The following is a 25,868-nucleotide window of genomic DNA, read 5'->3' on the forward strand; positions in this document are numbered from 1 at the left end:
TCGGAACCTACATCCAAGGAGGAGACAGAACCGAAGGCGGTCGTAGTACTTGACCATGAGAAAGCTCTGGCTCTTTTATCAAGTAGCCTGAAGGAGAAGGGCTTCACCAACTCGAAAGTGTCAGCCCTTAGCAAGAAACACCCCACCTTTCTTGCTCCAGCTTCACTAGCCTTTCCCTTTACATCGAAGTGTTTTAAGGCTGTCATGAAGGCAATAGAGGCAGGCAAACCTTGCCCTACACTCGATGAGTGTAGACCCTTATCTTTAGCCCTGCCCACGGAAGATAAGGACTGGAAGGAAGTCCACCTTACCTTCTCAGTTGGGAAGTTGGAGGCAGATATTGCTGGACGTCAGTTCAGCGAAAAGCTCCCTAAGCTGTCTGACTTTCTCTTGCGTAGGGAGCAAGAGACAAAGGAAAGACTTGCCGCATCTCTATCCCTCCAGATTTGTCTAGAGGCGACAGCAAGCAATAGCAGAACCCCAGACATGAACATGGTCATGGCCAAAACACATTTGGCTACTGTGGTCAAGGACCTGTACGGCTTCGTCAGAGCCAGACGTGCATGTAGGGAGTTCGTGTTTGCTTCGGCTGCAGTAAAGCACGAACCCAGGAAGCTGATAGCTTCCAATATCTGGGGAAAGGACCTCTTCCCGAGTGAAGTGGTCAAGGAAGTAGTAGACAAGGCCGCCACAAAGAATAGAAACCTTCTCCAGAAGTGGGGCATGCCGGCGAAGAGGAAGTCTTCCCTGGATGAGGGTCTCCAGTCTAAGAGGAAGACTAAAAGGCCCAGGTTGCCATCTTGCCCTGCCAGACACCAGCAACAGCAACAACTTCCCACAGTTCCCATGACCGCGGTGTCCCAGATGGTGGCTCAACCCCAACCAACTATCAGATGGGGCCTCAGCAGCTGGTTGCCCAGTCACCAGCGTTTAACCCTGCGTTCGAGAGGAGACCACTACCTTTCGTCCTAAAGGTCTAAGCGGAGCTCCTTTATATACCCCCCAAGAGGTAAAGGGGGTAAGGGAGGATGCGGTTAAGGAGGCAAGTCCTCCGGACAATCGAAGCAATGAGATGCTTCCGGTAGGAGGAAGACTCCAACAATTTCAGGATCGTTGGATCTTCGATCCTTGGGCCCACAGCCTAATCAAGAACGGACTCGGATGGAGCTGGAAGGAAGCTCCACCACCATTTCCTCAATTCTTCCAACACTCCACCCCCGTACTAGAAGAATACACCCAACAACTTTTGAGCAAGCGGGTGATAAGGAGGGCAAAGTCCATCAAATTTCAAGGAAGGCTGTTTTGTGTTCTCAAGAAGGACTCAGACAAACTCAGAGTCATTCTGGACTTGTCGCCACTCAAGTTCATAGAAAACAATAAGTTCAGGATGTTGACCCTTCAACACATAAGGACCCTGTTACCAAAAGGGGCGTATACGGTCTCGATAGACCTAGCAGATGCCTACTGGCATATTCTAATCAACCGCCCCCTCTCCTCTTACCTAGGATTCAGGGTACAGAAGAAGAAGTACATCTTCAGAGCCATGCCCTTTGGACTAAACATAGCCCCAAGGATCTTTACAAAACTTTTAGATGTAGTCGTTCAACAACTACGCCTAGAAGGTGTCCAGGTAGCAGCGTACCTGGACGACTGGCTGGTGTGGGCAGCATCCAGGACGGAGTGCATGCAAGCATCCAAGAAAGTGATCCAATTCCTGGAACATCTGGGATTCAAGATCAACGTCAAGAAGTCTCGATTATCTCCAGCTCAAGAGTTTCAATGGCTAGGAATACATTGGAACTTAAAGTCACATCATCTCTCAATTCCCCCAGGGAAGAGGGGAGAGATAGCAGGATCTGTCAAGAGACTACTGAAATCCGACAGGATTTCAAGACGCCAACAGGAAAGAGTACTGAGCTCTCTCCAGTTTGCATCAGTGACAGACCCAGTGCTAAGAGCACAGCTAAAAGATGCATCAGGAGTCTGGAGAAGATACGCATCAAATGCTCAAAGAGATCTAAGAAGACCGATACCGACCCGACTACGATCACTTCTCAAGCCATGGTCGAAAGCCAAGAACCTGAAGAGGACCGTACCCTTACAACCACCTCTACCTTCAGTCATCATCCACAAGGATGCCTCAAAGGAAGGATGGGGAGGTCACTCCCATCAACGGAAAGTCCAAGGGACTTGGTCTTCTCTATTCAAGACCTTCCACATCAACATTTTGGAAGCCATGGCAGTCCTTCTGACGCTGAAGAAACTGTCCCCTCGCAAATCAGTCCATATAAGACTGATCCTGGACAGTGAGGTGATAGTGAGATGTCTGAATCGTGAAGGCTCGAGATCGCCCCAAATCAACCAAGTGATGTCCATCTTCCGCCTGGCGGAAAAGAAGAGATGGCATTTATCAGCAGTTCACCTTCAAGGGTTCCGCAATGTGACAGCGGACGCTCTATCCAGGCTCACGCCGATGGAGTCGGAATGGTCCCTAGACGTAGGCTCATTCTCCTTCATCTTACGTCAAGTCCCGAAACTGCTGATCGACCTCTTCGCGACGAGCGACAAGAAGAAGCTACCTCGTTATGTGGCCCCATACCAGGACCCTCTAGCGGAAGCGACGGATGCCATGTCCCTCGACTGGAACAGATGGAACCGGATCTACCTGGTCCCTCCAACCAATCTCTTAATGAAGGTCCTCAACAAGCTGAGATCCTTTCGGGGAACGGCGGCTCTAGTGGCTCCCAAGTGGCCGAAGAGCAACTGGTTCCCTCTAGTATTGGAATTGAAGCTGAGGCTGGTCCCTCTGCCGGACCCAGTAATGTCTCAACAGGTACAGAAGTCGACTGTCCTCGCTTCATCACAGAGAACCCAAAGCCTTCGTCTCATGATTTTCTCTCCTTAGCAGTAAAGAAAAGATTTGGGATCTCGAAAGGCCGTATAACTTATTATTATTATTATTATTATTATTATTATTATTACTTGCTAAGCTACAACCTTAGTTGGAAAAGCAGGATGCTATAAGCCCAGGGGCGCCAACAAGGAAAATAGCTCAGTGAGGAAAGGGGGGGAAAAATTAAATATCTTAAGAAGAGCAACTATTTCAAAATAAATATCACTTTATAATCTATAAAAACTTTAACAAAACAAGAGGAAGAGACATAAGATGTAAGATAGAACAGTGTGCCCGAGTGTACCCTCAAGCAAGAGAACTCTAACCCAAGACAGTGGAAGACCATGGTACAGGGGCTAGAAGGATATAAGTCTAAGTCAACCAGAAGACAATATGAATCATCTTGGAAAAAGTGGGTTGCTTTCGTCAAAGCAAAAGGATCAAAAGAAATCTCAATGGACTTTTGTTTGTCCTTCTTTATCCACCTTCATAAACCAGGTCTGGCCGCCAATACGATAACCACGTGTAAATCAGCTCTGAGTAGACCTCTGCTATACGCCTTCCAAGTAGACTTGTCAAACGAAATATTTAACAAGATCCCTAAGGCTTGTGCTAGACTCAGGCCTGCAGCCCCTCTGAAGCCTAATTCATGGTCCTTTGCTTCAACAGTGAACAATGAGGATTGCTCTCTGAAAGACTTGACTCAAAAAGTAATTTTCTTGTTTGCTCTAGCCTCGGGGGCCAAAGTTAGTGAAATAGTGGCCCTATCCAGAGATGAGGGCCATATTCAGTTCACAGAAGTGGGAGGACTGAATCTTTTTCCTGATCCAATATTTCTCGCTAAGAACGAGCTACCCACCAAAAGATGGGGTCCCTGGAGAATCTGCCCTCTGAAGGAAGATGTCTCGCTATGTCCAGTGGAGTGTCTAAAGGTCTATCTTCGAAGAGCTTCAGACTTCAGGGGAGGACAGCTCTTTAAAGGAGAAACCTCAGGATCAAACCTATCCCTAAAACATCTAAGGGCGAAAATCACCTATTTTATTCACAGAGCGGATCCTGACAGTACACTCGCAGGTCATGATCCATGAAAAATTGCTTCTTCACTGATCTTCTTTCAGTATATGGATTTTGAGCGTCTTCGCTCATACACTGGATGGAAGTCATCCAGAGTGTTCTAGAGGCATTATGCAAAGCAAGTGCAGGAACTCAAGCGGTTCGTGGTGGCGGCAGGTAGTGTACTAAAACCTGTCATCTAGTGGTGCGATGAACAGTTAATTGATTGGGACTATCAATGAAAAGGGTGAAGGTGTTGACACCTCTCTGTGCAATACTTTGAAATAAGTGTCACCAAGGTGACACTAAGGACTGTTCTATTTAGTTGAGGTGAAGAAACATAGAGATAACACTCGTGCCGTGTGTATTTACACAGTGTGAATAGACATTCAATATCACAGAAATGCATATTAGAAAGTTTTAAAAATTTTCAGATTTACAGTGGCTATAATATCTTTTCCCTTTCAGGTGAAACAAACATTGTCTGTGTTTTGACTGTTGGACATGTTCCTTATTGCATTTATTAACTATGTCATACATGTTACTTTTGTTGGTCATTTATTACCAATAAATTATCAATGTGTATGTGCGTCTTATTTCGCCCCACAATTGATTTTCAATAAAAATATGTCAGAGTTTTATTATCCTTTAATAAATTGCATATATTTCTACGAACAATATGTATAGCTGATACCTTTGTTCTTATACGTTTTACAAACATTATCTGGTAATGCTTGTTCCAATTATTCATACATACAGTGAGACCTGTATGTAGTTGATGCTATGTTTGTTCATAAGTTATATGCAAACTTTGAGACTCCTTTCCTATGTCTAGTATGACTCTTCCCTGCAAGGGGCAGGAAGTACTAACATGGTTTATGCTTAGAAGTAATTACGTATAACGGTAACGTCATATGTCTCAATGGTCTGGATGACCAAGGAAAAACTGTCCCGAGGTTAAGGCACTTTAAAAATCCACAGATACAGTACTTTCTAATAATTCTCTGGTAACCTTCCATCAGGACGACATGGCTTGAGCCCAAAAAACGGATTTTGAGCGAAGCGAAAAATCTATTTTTGGGTGTGATAGCCATGTCGTCCTGATAGACCCGCCCTCCTTTTCTATACAAAAGGCCTTGGCAGGATCCCTCCCGAAACTACTATATCTGTAGCACCATGCTCAACGCTACAAGGAATAGCACGCTGGGTTGACTACAGCGCCATCTAGATACTCTACAGTAGTATGAGAGGAAAGGGTACCTTCATAACGGCTCCCCTTCTAATTTTGCCACTTTCCCCCTCGAAGCGAAAACGCTATTCGGGGGGAAGATTGTTATGTGTCGTATCAAGATATACGTCCCCTGATTTATGCGATATCCTTGGGAGAAATTTTAAGGATATTCGCACCAGGAGTTAGAATTCTGGAGACCTAAAGGTAAATTCTCTGGGAATATCACTGTAGACAAATATCCCTTAGGAAGCTACTTATAGGAACCTTCCATCAGGACGACATGGATATCTCACCCAAAAATAGATTTTTCGCTTTGCTCAAAATCCGTTTTACAAGTTTAGGCTTTTATTATTATTGTTATTATTATTATTATTGTTATTATTATTATTATTATTATTATTATTATTGTTATTATTATTATTATTATTATTATTATTATTATTATTATTATTATCATCATCATCATCATCATTACTAGAAAAGCTGCAACCCTAGTTGGATAAGCATGATGCTATAAGACCAAAGGCTCCAACAGGGAAAATATAGTTGCCCAGTAAAGACAGGAAAAAAGGAAATAGATAAAAAAGTATGAGATGTATTGAACAATTAAAATGAAATATTTTTAAAACAGTAACATTATAATAGATTTTTCATATAAACCATAAAAAGAGACATATCAGCCTATTCAACATACAAACATTTGCTGCAAGTTTGAACTTGTGAAGTTAAACTGATTCAACTACCCGATCAGGAAGATCATCCCACAACTTGGTCACTGCGGGAATAAAACTTCTAGAATTCTGTGTAGTATTGAGCCTTGTGATGGAGAAGGCATGACAGAAATAACTGTATACTTAGTATTAAGAACAGGATGGTACTGTCCGGGAAGATCTGAATGTAAAGGATGGTAAGAATTTTGAAAATACTTATGCAACATGCAACGACCAGAGATTAATATCCAGATAAGAAATAAGAAAATTAATAGACCTTGGGTTCCTGTTCAATAAATTAAGATGAGAATCAACAGCTGAGGACCTGACAGGAGAACAATACTAAAAGGAAGGTAGAATGAAAGAATTAAAACATTTCTTCAGAATAGATTGATCACTGACTTGCTCAATATGCTAATTCTTTGTGCAGTTGAAGAAGAGACAGACCTAATATGTTTTTCAAAAGTAGATTTACTGTCGAGAATCACGCCTAAAATTTAAGTCATACAAAGTTTAAGAAACATGATCGATGCCGAGATCCGGATTTTGAGGAGCTACTGTTCTCAACCTACTTCCTACTTACAATCATACTTTGAGTTTTGTTAGGATTCAACTTCATACCCCATAATTTGCACCATGTACTCAGTTTAGCTAGATCTATATTTAGGGATTCAGCAACACCAGATTTACATTCAAATGATGAAATTGATGTAAAGAGAGTAGCATCTTCTGCATCTGCAACGAGCTTGTTTTCTAGGCAAACCATATGTCTGACATAAGTCTTTTTATAGTCTATATATGAATTATCTGTTTTAATGTTGTTAATGTTTTTTAAAATATTCTGTTTTAATATTCCATTACTTCTTATATCGTTTATTTATACAGTATCCTTGTTTCCTTTCCTCACTGGGCTATTGTTCCCTGTTGGAGCCCTTGGGCTTATAACATCTTGCTTTTCCAACTGGAGTTGTAGCTTGGCTAGTACATACATACATATACCAAGACACTTCCCCCAATTTTGGGGGGTAGCCGACATCAAACAAATGAAACAAAAAAGGGGACCTCTCCTCTCTACGTTCCTCTCAGCCTGACAAGGGACTCAACCGAGTTTGGCTGGTACTGCTAGGGTGCCACAGCCCACCCTCCCACATTATCCACCACCGATGAAGCTTCATAATGCTGACTCCCCTACTGCTGCTACCTTCGCTGTCATCCAAATCACCAGAGGAAGCAGCAGGGCCTACCGGAACTGCGTCACAATCGCTCGCCCTTCATTCCTATTCCTAGCACGCTCTCTTGCCTCTCTCACATCTATCCTCCTATCACCCAGAGCTTTCTTCACACCATCCATCCACCCAAACCTTGGCCTTCCTCTTGTACTTCTCCCATCAACTCTTGCATTCATCACCTTCTTTAGCAGACAACCATTTTCCATTCTCTCAACATGGCCAAACCGCCTGAACACATTCATATCCACTCTAGCCGCTAACTCATTTCTTACACCCGTTCTCACCCTCACTACTTCGTACCTAACCCTATCTACTCGAGATACACCAGCCATACTCCTTAGGCACTTCATCTCAAACACATTCAATTTCTGTCTCTCCGTCACTTTCATTCCCCACAACTCCGATCCATACGTCACAGTGGTACACTCACTTTCTCATACAGAACTCTCTTTACATTCATGCCCAACCCTCTATTTTTTACTACTCCCTTAACTGCCCCCAACACTTTGCATCCTTCATTCACTCTGTGACGTACATGTGCTTCCACTCCACCATTTGCTGCAACAACAGACCCCAAGAACTTAAACTGATCCACCTCCTCAAGTAACTCTCCATTCAACATGACATTCAACCTCGCACCACCTTCCCTTCTCGTACATCTCATAACCTTACTCTTACCCTTATTAACTCTCAACTTCCTTCTCTCACACACCCTTCCAAATTCTGTCACAAATCGGCCAAGCTTCTCTTCCGCATCTGCAACCAGTACAGTATCATCCGCAAACAACAACATATTTACCTCCCATTCATGGTCATTCTCGTCTACCAGTTTCAATCCTCGTCCAAGCACTCGAGCATTCACCTCTCTCACTACTCCATCAACATACAAGTTAAACAACCACGGCGACATCACACATCTCTGTCTCAGCCCCACTCTCACCGGAAACCAATCGCTCACTTCATTTCCTATCCTAACACATGCTTTACTACCTTTGTAGAAACTTTTCACTGCTTGCAACAACCTTCCACCAACTCCATATAACCTCATCACATTCCACATTGCTTCCCTATCAACTCTATCATACGCTTTCTCCAGATCCATAAACGCAACATACACCTCCTTACCTTTTGCTAAATATTTCTCGCATATCTGCCTAACTGTAAAAATCTGATTCATACAACCCCTACCTCTTCTAAAACCACCCTGTACTTCTAAGATTGCATTCTCTGTTTTATCCTTAATCCTATTAATCATTACTCTACCATACACTTTTCCAACTACACTCAACAAACTAATACCTCTTGAATTACAACACTCATGCACATCTCCCTTACCCTTATATAGTGGTACAATACATGCACAAACCCAATCTAATGATACCATTGACAACACAAAACACATATTAAACAATCTCACCAACCATTCAAGTACAGTCACACCCCCTTCCTTCAACATCTCAGCTCTCACACCATCCATACCAGACGCTTTTCCTACTCTCGTTTCATCTAGTGCTCTCCTCACTTCATCTATTTTAATCTCTCTCTCATTCTCATCTCCCATCACTGGCACCTCAACACCTGCAACAGCAATTATATCTGCCTCCCTATTATCCTCAACATTCAGTAAACTTTCAAAATATTCCGCCCACCTTTTCCTTGCCTCCTCTCCTTTTAACAACCTTCCATTTCCATCTTACACCGTGTCTTCAATTCTTGAACCAGCCTTCCTTACTCTCTTCACTTCTCTCCAAAACTTCTTATTCTCTTCATATGAATGACCCAATCCCTGACTCCACCTCAGGTCAGCTGCCCTCTTTGCCTCAATTACCTTGGCTAGTAATAATGATAATAGAATACAGTAATATGTAAAGTAATGGGCCAAGAACACTACTCTGAGGAACACCAGATATCACATACCTATACTCACTTTGGTGTCCATCAACAACAACTCTGCAATCTATTACTTGAAAATCCAATAATGATGCTAAGAAAAGACCCATGCAATTTCAACCCTTCTGCCACTTAAGTATAAACCAATTTTACACTTAAAAAACTTTTTAGCCAAAACTTGCTTTACTGTAGACTCATCTTTACGTATGTGTAAATTAATTTATTTTTAATCTGAGCATTCAATAACTTATGTACTTTTTGTTCTGGCTACAGCGCTGACCAAATTATACCGTATGTCGGTTTAATGTGGCCAAAAAGTACAGCTGTATTTAAAATAAATATGATAGTGGTACCTCTACATACGAATTTAATTCGTTCCACAACCTACTTCGGATGTAGAAAATGTTCGGATGTAGAAACGAATTTTCCCATAAGAATACATGGTAATTCATTTAATTCGTTCCTCAGCCTAAAAACCCATAATAAATCCTTAATAAATGGCTACACATAATTACACATAATAATAACATAACTGCATAGTATGAAAGAAGCATGTAAAAAAGATAATTATAAAGTAATAATGAATAAAAAATGTGTTTTATTGCCACTTTACCTTAGAGACAGGCCAACGCAGGTGTAGGATTTGGTACACCAGGAGACGGACGATCGGCGAGAAGGTAGACATGGTGTTAACATGTTCTTTAAATAAATACTCTCTCTCTCTCTCTCTCTCTCTTGTTCTTCTTCACTGTTACGTCTATTATTTTTTTCCGAGAGAGAGAGAGAGAGAGAGAGAGAGAGATTAAACAAAAATGTGTTTAGAGTACATATGATTTTTAACAGCGTCAACGAGTTGAAAAACAATTAAATGAAACTAAGAAAGTAATAACAGCTAATCTGAATTCCTTTATTAACTAAAACAAATATTGATACAAACACACTCGTGTGCGTATGCACAAACACACACACACAGGTGCAAGAATTGCTACGCAATAAGAGAGACGGTCGGGGTGGAGGTAGAGATGGTGACTGTGATAACTCGTCACTGAAAGTGATGAAAATAAAAAAAATCAAAAGAAAAAAAAATGTAATCAATATAAAATATAAAAATTGAAAGAAAAAATAAATAAGCTAAGTTAGATTAAAATTTCCGTAGTGTAAGTTAGGTATGTTATCGCAGTCACCATCTCTACCTCCTCGCCGATCGTGTCTCCTCGTGCGTGTGTGTGTGTTTGCGCATACGCACACGAGTGTGTTTGTATCAATATTTGTTTTAGTTAATAAAGGAATTCAGATTCACTGATATTGTTTTTTAAGTTACATTTAACTGTCTTTCTACTCGTTAACGCTGTTAAAAATCATATGTACACAACACATTTTTGTTTAATCTCTCATTTTTGTTTAATCTCTCTCTCTCTCTCTCTCTCTCTCTCTCTCTCTCTCTCTCTCTCTCTCTCTCTCTCTCTCTCTCTCTCTCTCTCAGAAAAAAAATAATAGACGTAGACGTAGCTAACACTATAACAGCGAAGAAGAACGAGAGAGAGAGAGAGAGAGAGAGAGAGAGAGAGAGAGAGAGATTTTATTCAAAGAACATGTTAATGCTATGTTTAGAGAGAAACAGAAAAAGAGAGAAGTCTTATTTAAAAGAGCTTGTTAATGCTATCTTGGTTTTCTTTGCTTCACTTTTTCCTTTCTTTCTGTTCATCACGCTGGCCCTTCTCACAAATGATCATTGCCAACAATCTCTTTGTCCTTTATACCTATCAACAAAAGGCGTTCTATCTCTTCCAGGGTATTGCTACGATGTCTTGTAATGATGGTGATCCCCTTCGATGGTTATTTGCTTTAATGGCTGCCTTCAGCTTGATGATCCTCGAGATCATAGGCCTATTCCGGCCATATTGTTTAGCCATACAGTATCACTCACATGCACACTGCTCTCATGTTTTTCTATAATTTCTTGCTTCAATTCTAATGAAAGAATTGCCTTCTTCCTGTACTGAAACTTAGCTTCTTAGGCACCATGATTATAGGTAAAATCAAAAAGGAAATGTGAGAAAAGGAAGAAAATAAGCAGTGTTAATAACAGACCAAACAGAGGACAACCACACGATACACACAAGAACAGAGAACTGAGCACTCGACGCTCAATGGTGTAATGTTTACTTCGTGAGTCGAAATAAAATTCGGGTGTAGAGTCAAAAATTTGCTCAAATTTTACTTCGGATGTTGGAAAATTCGGATGTAGATAAGTTCGGATGTAGAGGTTCCACTGTATAGTACACTGATATTTCTCTTAGCTCTATCCAATAATAAGGATTGCAATATTCACATATTAGTATTACATTTATCAAATAAAAACACAGCGGATATATTTCTTTTCATTATTTACGTTTGTAAGCTATTCGAGACCACTGGATTTCCAAATCAGCTGATTAAGGCAAACTACCAAATAATTTATTTTCTATTGCTAAAAGAGACTTATTAGTTTAATTATAATTCTTATTTTACCATATAAAAGTACTGCATATAGTTTTCAGTAAGAAATACTTTTCTCATTTTATTTATCAATGATTTTAATGGCATATCAAAGTTTAGAGGTGTCTCATCTCTGTTGCCAGTGCACGATAATTTTATAGTCTACCTATATGATGCATGATAACAAAGCTTAGAAAATTATGACTTTTTCGTTCAATTCTTTTAGTAGTTTTTGTGTAATTGTCATTTGTTATGACTACAGTAATTGTTTACTATCATATGAAAGTTGAAATTCAAGCAAAACAACTTGTTACCCGAGTATGCGTTGCTAACTATACTTTTATCGGTCATTCTCTTTTGTTTTTTAACTCATTGAACTAGAAGCTATGATATAGAGATGGAGAAAAAGTGGTTTGCTTATTATAATCTGGTTTGAAAAAAAAATAATAAATAAACGAACAAGCATGATATACGAGGTACATGATCAAATAATTTTTTTGGGTTAAAATTTGGTGCTCGTACAATGTCCTAGATCGCAAGTGTTACACGAGTACTGAATACTGTATATGGTATTTCTGTCATTTACTTGATTAATTTTTGGCCCCAAAGATTACTATTTTTGACAATAAATATTCAAAATATGAATAATATAAAACTTTTCCACCCACAGAAACTCGTAATATAAAAAGGAGTCTGTGATATAGATTTTCATATTATTATTATTATTATTATTATTACTTGCAATAAATTCAATACTAAGGTAACGATATGTGAACCACGATATGGTAAGAGATTAATGTACATTTTTTTTTTGGTTTATGGCTAAATTGGTGATAGAGCCACACTCACGCTGTACTGTTTAGGGGTCTACAGTAATTGTTCTTGATTATCCGGAAATCCCATTATAGATCAGGACCTCCCATTAGGGCAGGTGTCATTCTTTGAGGAGCAAACAAGGCTTAGTCCTTCTACACGATAGTCTTGCACAAAGCCCTAAACAATGTTCAAAAGACTTTTTAGCACTTTCCTTTCCTCATCGAGTTCTGCAATCATTGAACCTTATGGGTATGCAATTTAGCTTGGTCCCCAGGAGGAGGAGGAGGGAGACTTGGATCTACAGTGGGAGTTTTCATCAGGTTCGGTGGAGTGTGAGGTGATAGTCACAATCCAACATCTGCTGGAAGCTCATCTTTGCTAACCATTCTTGATGAGTTGATCTAAGGAAGACTTGGCATTCCTTAGGTCTTGTAGTTAGGCTCCCAGTGTCACCTTTAAAGGAGCTGGTAGCAAAGGCTACCTCACCCCCGATGTCACCAGTGATAGCAGTAATCCCAGTGACCCCAATGGTATTAACCGAAGTGTGCCCTAAGCCAAGGAAGCAGCTAAAAATATTCCCGCTCCTATTGAAGGGAAAGTGCACGTTGTCTTGGTGCCTGTCACCTCTTTAAATGTACCTTTATTACAATTCATCCCCTGTACCTGTCATCCCTGTTCTTGCCACCACTGCCCTGGTGCCTGGGACACCAGGGCCCGTCTTTCTCTCACTAACTGTACCAGTGACCCCAACCTCTGCATTTGTGTTATAAGTTCCAGCTGTACTGCTTCCATTGCAACAGTGACTCCTATTGTTGTGGTACCTGTATGAATAAACCCTGCGGTTCTCCCCGTAGGCAAGCTTTGTTGTCAACGGTTGTTCAGACCTCAACTTCTTTGCTTGTAAGACCTGGGGGTAAAAGTTAGTAAGAGGAAGAAGAGTTCACTCCTCCTCCTCCTCCTCCTGCTCTTTTTATTGATTCTGACCCTTCTTCAAACAAGATGATAGATAGCTTTCAATGGTACATTTTGTCAGAGCCACAGCCATGTGCTGTGGGCCCTGGAGCACGGTACCTGGCAGATTGACTGACTGCCTTGGTAGCCAGGTTGGCCATAGGGGGCCAGAACTGCACTTCTGGGACCACAGCTCTGTGCCCAAGACCGAGACTGGGGTGGCTGGCTTACACTATTCCGGTAGCCGAGGTTGTGGAAGATACACGGCCCAGTGCTGAGCCATGCAATCTTTCTGCAGGTAGGACTGGTCCACTGCCCCGAGCTACACCCCAGATGGCTTACTCTTCACCTCAATCAACAGATGGAAGGGTACTTGGTACCTCTATTGTCTTTTGTTTAATCGTTGCCAGAAATATCTCTCCCTGATAGTAACCAGCTGGTCCTTCAGTGACCCTTGATTATGGTGCTGATCAGACAAAACACTTATATTTGTGGGGGAGTATATCTACTTAGTTAGAAAGGTCTTATGAGTTGGCATATTGTTAACCTTAAAGGATGATTTGCCACAGGTAACTACCCTTAGCAATTATTGTATCTTTGGTAGAATATGAAGGTTTGCATCCATGGAACATTTTTCTGAGAATATATTTTCAAGTCTGTATATTAGATTTTATATTATTAAACAGCAAATTGCTTTGATAATTTTCAACCTAATGAACTTCAAAAGAGTACTATTGGTATATTACACCTTCCTAAACAAGTATTTAAAATTATTTGAGACTATTACTTTTTCAAATCTCTGAAGGGCTTTTGATACATAATCACCTTGGAGATCGAATGCCCCTGAAAGAACAATTTGGTGATTAAAGAAAATTTTGGAATAATTTTTGCCTAAGAGGTCAAACGAAAAATTCAGAGGTCAAACAACTTGAAAGAACCCAATTGCCATGAGACAAAGGCAACTGAATCTGTTTATATGTAGCTCTCACCCAGTTGTGACCCACAAAATATTTTTCAGTTAACTTTTTCTTTGTTTTTATTTATATTTGTATTTTTTTATGGTTATCTATACATAGCAGTAAAAGCAGGCATGTCTTCAAAGGTGGAGGATGGAAGGAGTCCTGCCCCTTGTTTGAGCATAAAGGAAATGATGATAAAATGGGTTGAGTTACACAGATTTTTTTTTTAGAAAGAAGTATTGTATAGCCAGCAGAGCAGGCAGTTTTTATACTATTAATGCATTGAGTGATTTCAGAAATTTCTCAAAATGGAGGCAGAAATAGTCTTTTCTTGATAATTTTTATTATAATGGTTTTTAAGTGCATCACAGCGAATGCCATAAATGGCCCAGATTATGAATATCATCCTAGATGGTAAACCAATTACAGTAATGCAATTTTTACTCTTTCTCCTGAGTACAATTGATTTTGTGTTTGATCAAGGTTTTGAAACCAATTACTGTATGTTCGATCTCCTAGGTGACTGTATTTTTTTATATTTTCCCAAAATTATTTGTAATTTTTAACTTATAGTAACTTAAAATTTGGTTTTAAGGTCTTCAGCATTATGAACCATAAGAAATACAATGTCTGGGATATGTTTTGACAATCATAATTATATTTAATAGCATCATATGAACAAAACTTCACAAAGAACTAGTAGCATCATGTGACCTAGACTTCACTCACTAACAAATTATTTGTAATAGCTCTATATAGCTTAGTAAGTAAGTAGTATCCGTTTCCAGTTAATAAATCTGGGGAATAAACTTTTTGTAAAATTTTTTTTTTTTTTTTGCATCTTTTAAGATGTTTAATTGTGATACAACAAACCACATCTTTCGAGAGTTGAACCACTGAACTGTGATTTACACTGAAGGCCTAAGAGAAGAAATACAGGCATTTTGTCTCATCATCTCTTTGCAGGCAAGACTGCCTGCTTAAATTGAAGATTTTTCTCTACAGGTTGAGACAATTGAACAAGTCTGCTTACAGTTGGTGGGGCTGGGAGAAAGTAAAACCATAAGTGTGATTGTAATAAACCAGCTATGTTCCAAGTATATGCAGTAGTATATCTGATTCCACTTATTTCATACCTTATCCAGCTGAGTTGATATAGTGGTGGCATGGTAAATCAAAGGTCAATGGTTCAATTGTCCACCCAAAAAGGGTTTATCTTATAATATATTTCCAGGCAAGTTTGTCTGTTAATTATGTTTCTACAATTCTGCATTTACTCTAAACTATTTCAATTTTTTTTCTTTCAGACGATTCTATTTTTGTATTTTAACCAATTCTTCTCAACTGCAACAGTCATGAAATAGAATTTGTCTTGAAAATATTTACCATTTTATATCTTGAAGGTCTTTGGAAGATTAGTTAATGAGTTATCTTACTGATGTTATTTTCAATCTCTCAAAGATATCATTAATTGTGAAGAATATTTAAGGTTGAAGTTTTATGTAAAGATTTTTTCTTTCATCATAATTGTTGCATAATGCAAAAGCAAAGACTGCTATTACATGATTTGGAAGTATCTTTGAATACACAAGACATTATGCTAGTGATTTGTAAAAATGTCCCTCCATTAGATATGTTATAACTTGTAGGAAGCTAGTGTGTGTGTGTGTTAATAGGATTACAGTGTTTAGTCATTCTCTGCTAACTCTTTCTTCACTGTGAATACGTAATATGCACTGTAAGCATTTACATTGCAATGCTCATGCATGCCTGTATGTTGCAGACACGATGAAGCTTCTCCCACACGCTTGCAAGGAGAAAGGTGAGTTGCCGTATGTGTTTACCTTGTTCTGTGTTAACGTTGTGTTTTTTGTCTTACACAAATTAACAGTTGTGGAATTCAAAGTACAGTATTTATTTTCTGTTTTATATGTTTGTCACCATGAGTGTGCTCTGTGTGTATGTGCAAACTGTCTGTTGCCAAAGAATTCTGTGTGGTTAAAGACATTTTTAGCTATATACTCATTGTATTTGAAGATAATTTCAGATTTAGCATTAGCGCATTAGCTCTCTCTAATTACTTTATATGATAGAATAACCAGCAATTTATCTTTGATGAATTGAATTTAATCAGTATGAAACATTTTTATTCACATATACATGCATGATGGCACTACTGTATATTTTAGCAAGAACAATTTTATGAAGTAGCGAAAATATTCAGCAAATTAAATGATTTTTGTCTCCCACTTTATAGTCATGATACATTAATAGCTTGCTTTTATTGAACTGAACTGTGATGATAAGTAGTAACTTCTACATTAGCTGACACTATCAAAATTTATAGTTTTTTCATAATTAGTAACTTCAACAGTCACTAACACTATCAAAGTTGATGGTTTTGTCAAAGTGTTTATCTGAATTACAAACCTATTCCTCTTACTTATTATGCTATTACATCTGATCAGGGAGAGATCAAAAGTGGTGTTGACACTTTCATCAAGGTGTGTGATGATTTAAAGCAAGTAAGACCTCATCTATGATGTGAAGTCCCTTGCTTCACTTGCCACAACACTTGTTGGACTGGTCATCAGAAGAAATGTGGGGCATGTTTCATAGGACTTAATGTCTTTATTTATTGTCATTTTGTATTAATTTTTGTCTAGTTTAGAATTTTTCATGTTGTTTGGATATCTTTTGGATTCTTTATAACAATATCATATAATTGCATTACATGAAATTTTTACATATTTAATTTCTTACATCTGCTTTATTTGTGCTTATTTGTTTGTATTAACGTGTTTTGAAGTTTACGTACAATTGTTTTTCAGGCATTTAATTTCAACCTTATTCCATTTAATATTCTTATGTCTAATCAATATGATTTTATTTTCAGTCATTTTGTCTTAAAAATTTGTGATCGTATTGAACAGGTAAACACCAGGATGACATTATCTCTGGCCCCACTATGATTAACCTCGGCCTTCTTTTCAAACTCACACTTATTTATATGTCAAAATATCAACAATCACTTAATTTTTCATTATAGAGCCTAATATTACTGAATTTATGAGTTTTAATTAGGATTAGTAAAAAATGTGTCTAGTTATGTGGACATAAAACTTGTTTAGTTTAATATATTCAGCAGTGCTTAAGCATGATGGATCAGGAAATAATACAAATATGGCTAGTTTGGTCTTTATTTGATGTAGTGGAGATTTTTTATAGATCATGTGAGGCACAACCATTGGGTTTTTGTTTTTATTTATAGCTTTTAAATTTCTTTACTTTTGTGAAGCAAAGAAGTTGAGATGATTAATTTATTTTTTATTTTTTTTGGCAGTGAAATGGTTTTTCTAGTTATCTTTATTGGTATTCCATAGTTAAAGCAGGTATTAGTATCACAATAAATAAGTACCCTGATTTACATTGGTTTGGTATTAGTCTGTGCTGACTTTACATAGGTCATCCCCATTTAGTAAATGGAAAGATAAAATCCTTGTTACGCTGTTTTATACGGTCATACTTCTGTCTCAACTTCAAGTTATCACTATAGAAATGAGAAACTGTACATTCATTATGAAAATATTAGTGCTATACATAGAAAATATTATAATTACCCCAGAAGTAAAACAAGTACCATAAAGGTTCTAATCCCAACCAAAGTACTGTTGGGTTCGTTACTTTGTACTACAAAATCAAACAATTATTTCAGTAATGGTTGGTTATGCTCTGATGAGTTTAATGCTTATTGTATGACAATTAAAGAAAAAATAAAAGGGTTAACTAAAATATATCAAAACAAGGATTTCAATATTGAAAATGAAATATGAACTGCGCCGAGGCGCCAACAGATTTTCGATTGCTTCAGCGCGAAGAAAGCTTACCACTGCTTACATGCAGGTGTTGTACACACACATTGAGCTTATCTTTTGTATTTGGCCATCTTTATATATTTTAGGAATTACTCCCAAGAGTTACAGGTAATGATTCCCAGAGGGATCTGATTACAATACATTGCAAGAAAAATCAGTCATGATAAAAAGATATGAGAGGGGTGACAAGGTTATAAACAATGCGCATGATGTAGGCCTGACTCGGATAATGGTATCCACCATCATACACAATAAAGACCACATTGTTCAATAAGTGACTGAAAAAGCTCCGTCATCGAAAACTTGAAATATTAACATGAAGATGTATAGTATGCTTGTTATCCCTTTGAATAGAATGACAGATGAATGAGGAAATTCATACAAGCCAAATACTTTTTCAAGAGAAAGCCAATTTTTTGCATGAGGATTTGTATAGAAAATATCTGAGTGAAAAGAATACTCCATTTGTTCTGAGTTACAGAGGGTTTAATTGGTTCAAGAATCACTTTAGTTTATACAGTATTAAAATTCAAAGAGAGACTGATGCTGCTGATATATACAAAGGAATTTCCCAAAACTTTTAAGAAAAATCATCATAGAACATGAAATTCCCAGGGAACTCACTCATCTTCAATGTTGTCAAGACAGGATTGTTCTGGAAGAGACTGCCCAATTATTCATTTATTCTTAAGGAAGAGAAAACTATGCCAGGGTGCAAGGTAACCAAGATATATTTGAATTTAATGTTTGGGAAATGGTACTGGCAATTTCAAGCTAAAGCTTTTATTTTAGTGTTCCATGCTATTAATCTCCAAGCCCTCGAGAAAATTTTGAAGTTCACACTTCCTATGATTTGAATGGCTAATCTGAAGGCATGATCCATGGCCACTTAAGGAATGGTTTAATAGCAATTTTATACCAATAGTAAAAGAATATTTTAGGGTAAATAAACTCCCTTTCAAGGTTATGTTGAATTTTGATAGTAGCTTTGGACCTCACCCATCTGAAAAACATGGACCTGAAAGTTAAAGTTGTTTTCTTGCCACTTAACTCCACCTCTCTTATATAACCCATGAACCAAGGCACCGTAGTAATATTCAAATAGTAAAATTCACAGCATACTTCACTCTTAAGGTAGTTGATGCTACTTTGACAGAGAACAGGATAAATATTTGGGATTTTTGGAATGGATACAATATATATCGATCAGTGTTGAGCAAGGACTCCTTGGGCCAAAGTGACGCAATCAGCGATGAACAGTGTTTGGAAAAAAAGTGCCCTCAGTTTAGACATGATTTTAAAGTAAGGGACATATAGATAAATTTGGTAACACTTAATAACTAACTTGAGAGGGAGTTTGAAGAGGAAGATTTTGAACAGTTGATCGAGGCTTAGTGAGCAACCACTGACAAACGGAGAATTGTTAGAGTTAAAGGAGCTACAGAAAATTGAAGAAAATTTCCATAATCAAGAACCAAGATATTTCAAGCTCAAAATGTTTGACAACATCTGAGTCCTAGGATTCTGCAGCCGAACATTTTGAAAAAATTATGAATGGTGTTGAAGGTTTCAACGATAAAAGAAGTAACGCCATTCAACAAACTTTGGATCAGTTCTTAGTTATAAAAAAGGAAGGCTACTGAGTCATCACCTGATCTTGACGCCCAAGAACTGTTCCAATTGATGTCAGGTTTGACAAAAAACCACATTGTAACAACATTGATCATTTCACCTTCGCCATCAACCTTATTATCCTCTTCCCCTAACAACTAATTCCTCATTTCCAACTCCTCTTTCTTCTGTGTTCAGTAAGCAGGAGGGATGCCAATTTCAAGGGAAATGACCATTATTATTGGGTTAATATTGTTAATATTTCAGTTTAAAAATCTACACATTTCATTCAAATTTCATGTTTATAGTACTGTACAGTACTATATGTGCAGTACTCTACAATACTATAATGTACAGTACCTGTACTTTACATGGAAGCTTATTAATGTAGGTATGTGTGGTTTTTATAAAATGATAGCTTGTTGTATTTACTTTTCATGTTTATTACATGAATAGGGAGCTTAAAGGTCACTTTATAGGGATAAAATCTACCTTACATTGAAAATCGTCATATGTCAGATGTCTTGAAGCAAATTAATGATGCTGTGTGGGCTATTACTGTAGTTTGTTCTTACATAAATAGAAACCACCATCTTTTAATATAAGTATGACTTCAGTAAATCAGAAGCAGCTGTTTAAACTTTTCAGAGATACTATAGTAGTTCTACTGGGGTTGGCAGGTAGTTACTCTACCTTTCATGGATGGGGGACCCATGAAAGAGTACTTTCACTTTGACGTTGGATACCGCTTAGTACAGAAGTACTTCTCGGCGTCCGCATCTGACTTTTCTTCTTTTGTTTTTCTTTCAAATTAAATAAATGCTTTTTCAGACAATCGTATTCGAGGGATATTAATGAAAGAATCTAAGGATATTCAGTGTTTCCTGATAACTGTAATTATATGACAGTTTTATCTGCTACTTGCTGTTACTATTATTATTAGCTAAGCTACGACCCTTGTTTGAAAATCAGGATGCTATGAGCCCAAAAACTTCAACAGGGAAAATAGCCCAGTGCAGAAAGAAATTAAAGAAACATAAAATAGTTTGCCTGAGTGTACCCCTAAGCAAGATACAGTAATTCTAACCCAAGACAGAGGAAGACAATGGTACATAAACTATGGCACTGCGCCCAAGACTAGAGAACAATGGTTTTATTTTGGAATGTCTTCCTAGAAGAGCTACTTACCATAGCTAGAGAGTCTTATCCACCCTTACCAAGTTGAAAGTATCCACTGAACAATTACAGTTCAGCTTTAAGCCCACAAGTGAAGAAGAAATTTTCAGTTATTATAGCGTTTTCATGTGTATGAGGAAAGAGGAGAATGTTTAGCAATTAAGCCAGATTATTCTGTGTATATGTAGGTAAAGGAAAAATTAGGCATAACCATAGAGGGATCCAATGTCACACTATCTAGCCAGTCAAAGGGCCCAATAACTTTCTAGCAGTAGTATCTCAATGGGTGGCTAGTGCCTTGGCCAACTTACTACTTGTTCCTGTTAGGCAGTATATCTCTCCATTTTATCCTTGACAACACAAATCTAAGGAGTTGGTTTTCCATAGACATTGCTGGTAATCCGTCAAAATAAGAATTCTGTTGTTGTCGAGTGTGAAGGGGAAGGTCTCTGTCTTTCTTCTTTCCCCCAGTATCTGCCTATCCCAGAGGGGGCTAAGGACTAAATTACATGGTTGTGCTGTTGTGACCTCTTTCCCAGTAAGAGCATCGTCATTAACCATCACAACTCTGGAGATTACAAACTTCTAATTTTCTCTTCTCTTCTGCCTTATCTTTGCTAGAGTCTTTGCTGCAATTTCTGTTGAAGTATGAGTGGAATATATCATTAAAGAAGTTCAGGAAGTCAGTCTCCGACTGGTTTTCCCTTCTTGAGTGAGTGCCAAGAGTTTTGCCATAATGGGAAGAAACATCGGTGCACACAATAGTAGGGAGGTGTGTGGGTAATCAGTATGGGTGTTTTCACACCTTTTACATGTGCATAGTCTCTTGCCTGGGGGAGTAAGGGCCGAGGGTTGGGAAGAAACACTGGTACTGTACTTGTAACTCTCTTACAGCCAGAGCATACCCACTACCAGTCAGGGTAGAGGGGTGCCGCCATTCCTTCCCCCTTCCTATAAAATCTATATATCTCTTTTGGGAGAGAAAGAGAGAGGGAGAGATAAGCTTTGCGTGCTGAACAGATATCGGTATGTGATGATACTGCTTGTATCTCCTTCCCCTAATCCAGTTCTAGAAAGGACAGCAAACCTTGCTGAAGAAGAAGTCACAAAACACAGGAAAACCGATTGGTCCGAGTCTTTCAAGACAATGACTAATTCCTCTTGCATTGTTTTGTGAGAGGAGTATTGCTGTACCAAAACTTAACCCTATTAACAGGAATTTGTTTTGGTGCAAGTTACAAGTCCTACACTCCAGCTACCAGTGCTAGGTCTCATGCAAGAGTGAGACAAAACACAAGCACTGCTGGTCAGGACATTGGCAGCTGCCTTCATCCCTCTCCGGCCTTGGGATGTTTTAAAGATGCTTCAGTGACGCCATTACCTCACACACGACCAACTAAAGCAGCTATCAAAGGAATCTACCAGAGGTGAATAAGTTTACAGATTGTTCCTGTCAACCAAGAATTGAGAACTTCCCCTGACCAATCTCTCCACACATATACTTGGGAGAGATGGTATGTATTGGGATGGATGAATAAGATTGCCCCACTCTTTTTTGGGATGCAGGCCCTTACATTGGCATCCTGTTTAAAAAGATTTTAGACATCTGCATGGGTGCTTAGAGGGTTCTTCACATTCCAGAACGGGATGATGCCATGGTGGATCAGCATGGGAACACAGAAGACAGACAGGATGATGAGATGAGAGCAGCCAGAACACCTGAATGATGACTGGACAGGAGGGAAGCTGAAGCTGAAGTCTAGGGGCGATGACTGCCACACTCCAATATACGCGAAACCAGAAACCTCTCAAGTCATGGAGAAGTTTCTTCTTTTATGATCCTTATTCACTGAATGCCAATGAGAAAGTACTCGGAAATATGATCCTAGTACATCCTCACCTCAGACACGGGGTGAGAGGTTACGTACTAAGAACACTTCCTTCACCTAGAATATGTTTCAGTATGCAGTTTGTGTTTGTGCGTCTCCTGCCAGTGCTCGGTCTCATACGGGTTCATGCACAGCTTTGCTGATCGCGATGTGGACTTTTGTCCTCATTCCCCTCTGTCTCCTAGACTTAAGGATAGAACATCAATGATGACTACAGAGACGACTGCCCTAGATAGAGGAGCAAGTTCGGACTGATGTTCTCTTTTCTCCACATGACAGCTTTCCACGAGTTCTCTCTTCATGAGCCTATCATCCATGAGCAAGAGCTTCACTAAGACGATCAGTCGTGCACACAGTCTCCACGACCAAAAGGTTCTTTTGGGCAGAACTTCTGTCATCTCCTTCATTCCAGCTTTTCCTGTAGAGTACTGTGCACAATACCTGTGGAAGAGGAATCTTTCATCATTTTGTTAAGGCTATGAGGAAGTGAGGAGAGCACTAGATGAAACGAAAGTAGGAAAAGCATCTGGTATGGATGGTGTGAGAGCTGAGATGTTGAAGGAAGGGGGTGTGACTGTACTTGAATGGTTGGTGAGGTTGTTTAATATGTGTTTTTTGTTGTCAATGGTACCAGTAGATTGGGTTTGTGTGTGTATTGTACCACTATATAAGGGTAAGGGAGATGTGCATGAGTGTTGTAATTCCAGGGGTATTAGTTTGTTGAGTGTGGTGGGAAAAGTGTATGGTAGAGTACTGATTAATAGGATTAAGGATAAAACAAAGAATGCAATCCTAGAAGTACAGGGTGGTTTTACAAGAGGTAGGGGTTGTATGAATCAGATTTTTACAGTTAGGCAGATATGTGAGAAATATTTAGCAAAGGGTAAGGAGGTGTATGTTGCGTTTATGGATCTGGAGAAAGTGTATGATAGAGTTGATAGGGAAGCAATGTGGAATGTGATGAGGTTACATGGAGTTGGTGGAAGGTTGTTGCAAGCAGTAAAAGGTTCTACAAAGGTAGTAAAGCATGTGTTAGGATAGAAAATGAAGTGAGCGATTGGTTTCCGGTGAGAGTGGGGCTGAGACAGGGATGTGTGATGTCCCCGGGGTTGTTTAACTTGTATGTTGATGGAGTGGTGAGAGAGTTGAATGCTTAAGTGCTTGGACGAGGATTGAAACTGGTAGACGAGAATGACCATGAATGGGAGGTAAATCCGTTGTTGTTTGCGGATGATACTGTACTGGTTGCAGATGCGGAAGAGAAGCTTGGTCGATTAGTGACAGACTTTGGAAGGGTGTGTGAGAGAAGGAAGTTGAAAGTTAATGTAGGTAAGAGTAAGGTTATGAGATGTACGAGAAGTGAAGATGGTGCGAGGTTTAATGTCATGTTGAATGGAGAGTTACTTGAGGAGGTGGATCAGTTTAAATACTTGGGGTCTGTTGTTGCAGCAAATGGTGGAGTGGAAGCACATGTACGTCAGAGAGTGAATGAAGGATGCAAAGTGTTGGGGGCAGTTAAGGGAGTACTGTAGTAAAAAATAGAGGGTTGGGCATGAATGTAAAGGGAGTTCTGTATGAGAAAGTGATCGTACCAACTGTGACGTATGGATCGGAGTTGTGGGGGATGAAAGTGACGGAGAGACAGAAATTGAATGTGTTTGAGATGAAGTGTCTAAGGAGTATGGCTGGTGTATCTCGAGTAGATAGGGTTAGGAACGAAGTAGTGAGGGTGAGAACGGGTGTAAGAAATGAGTTAGCAGCTAGAGTGGATATGAATGTGTTGAGGTGGTTTTGCCATGTTGAAAGAATGGAAAATGGCTGTCTGCTAAAGAAGGTGATGAATGCAAGAGTTGATGGGAGAAGTACAAGAGGAAGGCCAAGGTTTGGGTGGATGGATGGAGTGAAGGAAGCTCTGAGTGATAGGAGAATAGATGTGAGAGAGGCAAGAGAGTGTGCTAGAAATAGGAATAAATGGCAAGCGATTGTGACGCAGTTCCGGTAGGCTCTGCTGCTTCCTCCGGTGCCTTGGAAGACCGTGGAGGCAGCAGCAGTAGGGGATTCAGCATTATGAAGCTTCATCTGTGGTGGGTAATGGGGGAGGGTGGGCTGTGGTACCCCTAGCAGTACCAGCCGAACTCGGTTGAGTCCCCTGTCAGGCTGGGAGGAACGTAGAGAGGAGAGGGCCCCTTTTCTGTTTCATTTGTTTGATGTCGGCGACCCTCCAAAATTGGGGGAAGTGCCTTGGTATATGTATGTATGTATGACATCTTCCCTTCACAGGCGCTGAGATTTTCTTGTGCTCTTTCCTTTGTATTTTGTCATAATGGGAACATTCCCATTGTGTTTTCTCCCAGCAAGAAAAGTCTCCTTATGCTTGTTGTCCACAATCATTTCCCACGGAATCACCCAGGTCCCGCGATAGGGAATCAAGCAATTGAGAGCCACACCGTGGAAAACCATGCAATTGGGAACCACAGCAATCGAAACTTACACTTGTTCTTTGGGTGATCATTACTTTATAGTCACTGGTGAACTTGTACTCCTGTTCCTTACCTGTGTTACCTAATCAGAAATCATTTTATGCAAGGTCTGATGTAACAAAACTGTTCTACTGTACAACCTAAATCTTACCATGCTCAGAAACTGGTCCAGGACATGGAATCTTCCCAGATGCCAAGGTTTTCCAACTCATTTGTGCGATAGGGATTGTAGCAGGTGATGTCTAAGGTCTCATTTAAGTTCTCATACAAGCACGGAGATATCACATCATCCTCGTAGGGTTCGGCAGGAATTCTCCCTAACCATCCAATACACCAATAATTTCTAGAGGCCTTAGCCTTTTTGACCAGTTTCATGCGAATGATGTCAGTTACAGGATACCCTGATGGATCCCAAGTGCCACAAACTTTGTGGTGATTGGATATCCTGACACTGCTCTGCAATGAATTGCAGTTCTCCTCATCTGCCTTTGTCAAAGAAGCTCTGTTCAGTCTTAAGTAAATGGCTCTCACTCAGCTTATAGCTAGGTTTCAGACTAAAGTGCTTGGATCCTTTTCCCTTTGGAGGATCAACCTGGAATCAGGAGTTACTTAAAATGATCTTCCCTC

The 25,868-nt window shown here is 39.3% G+C and overlaps 1 protein-coding gene across 2 annotated transcripts in view; it reads left to right on the plus strand.

Annotated features, from left to right (window-relative positions):
* The window catches only part of LOC137640108 (armadillo repeat-containing X-linked protein 1-like), a 235,707-nt gene that overhangs the window by 185,227 nt on the left and 24,612 nt on the right, over nt 1–25,868 (plus strand). Inside the window, exon 11 of one of the 2 annotated variants that reach the window (XM_068372572.1) lies at nt 15,994–16,032. The exons of the other annotated variant lie outside the window; for it this stretch is intronic. Within the exon in view, the coding sequence (XP_068228673.1) occupies nt 15,994–16,032 (39 nt within the window). The remainder of the gene's footprint in view (nt 1–15,993; nt 16,033–25,868) is intronic. 2 annotated transcript variants of the gene reach the window in all.

The sequence above is a fragment of the Palaemon carinicauda genome, chromosome 4 (genome assembly GCF_036898095.1).
Source record: "Palaemon carinicauda isolate YSFRI2023 chromosome 4, ASM3689809v2, whole genome shotgun sequence".
NCBI lineage: Eukaryota > Metazoa > Arthropoda > Malacostraca > Decapoda > Palaemonidae > Palaemon > Palaemon carinicauda.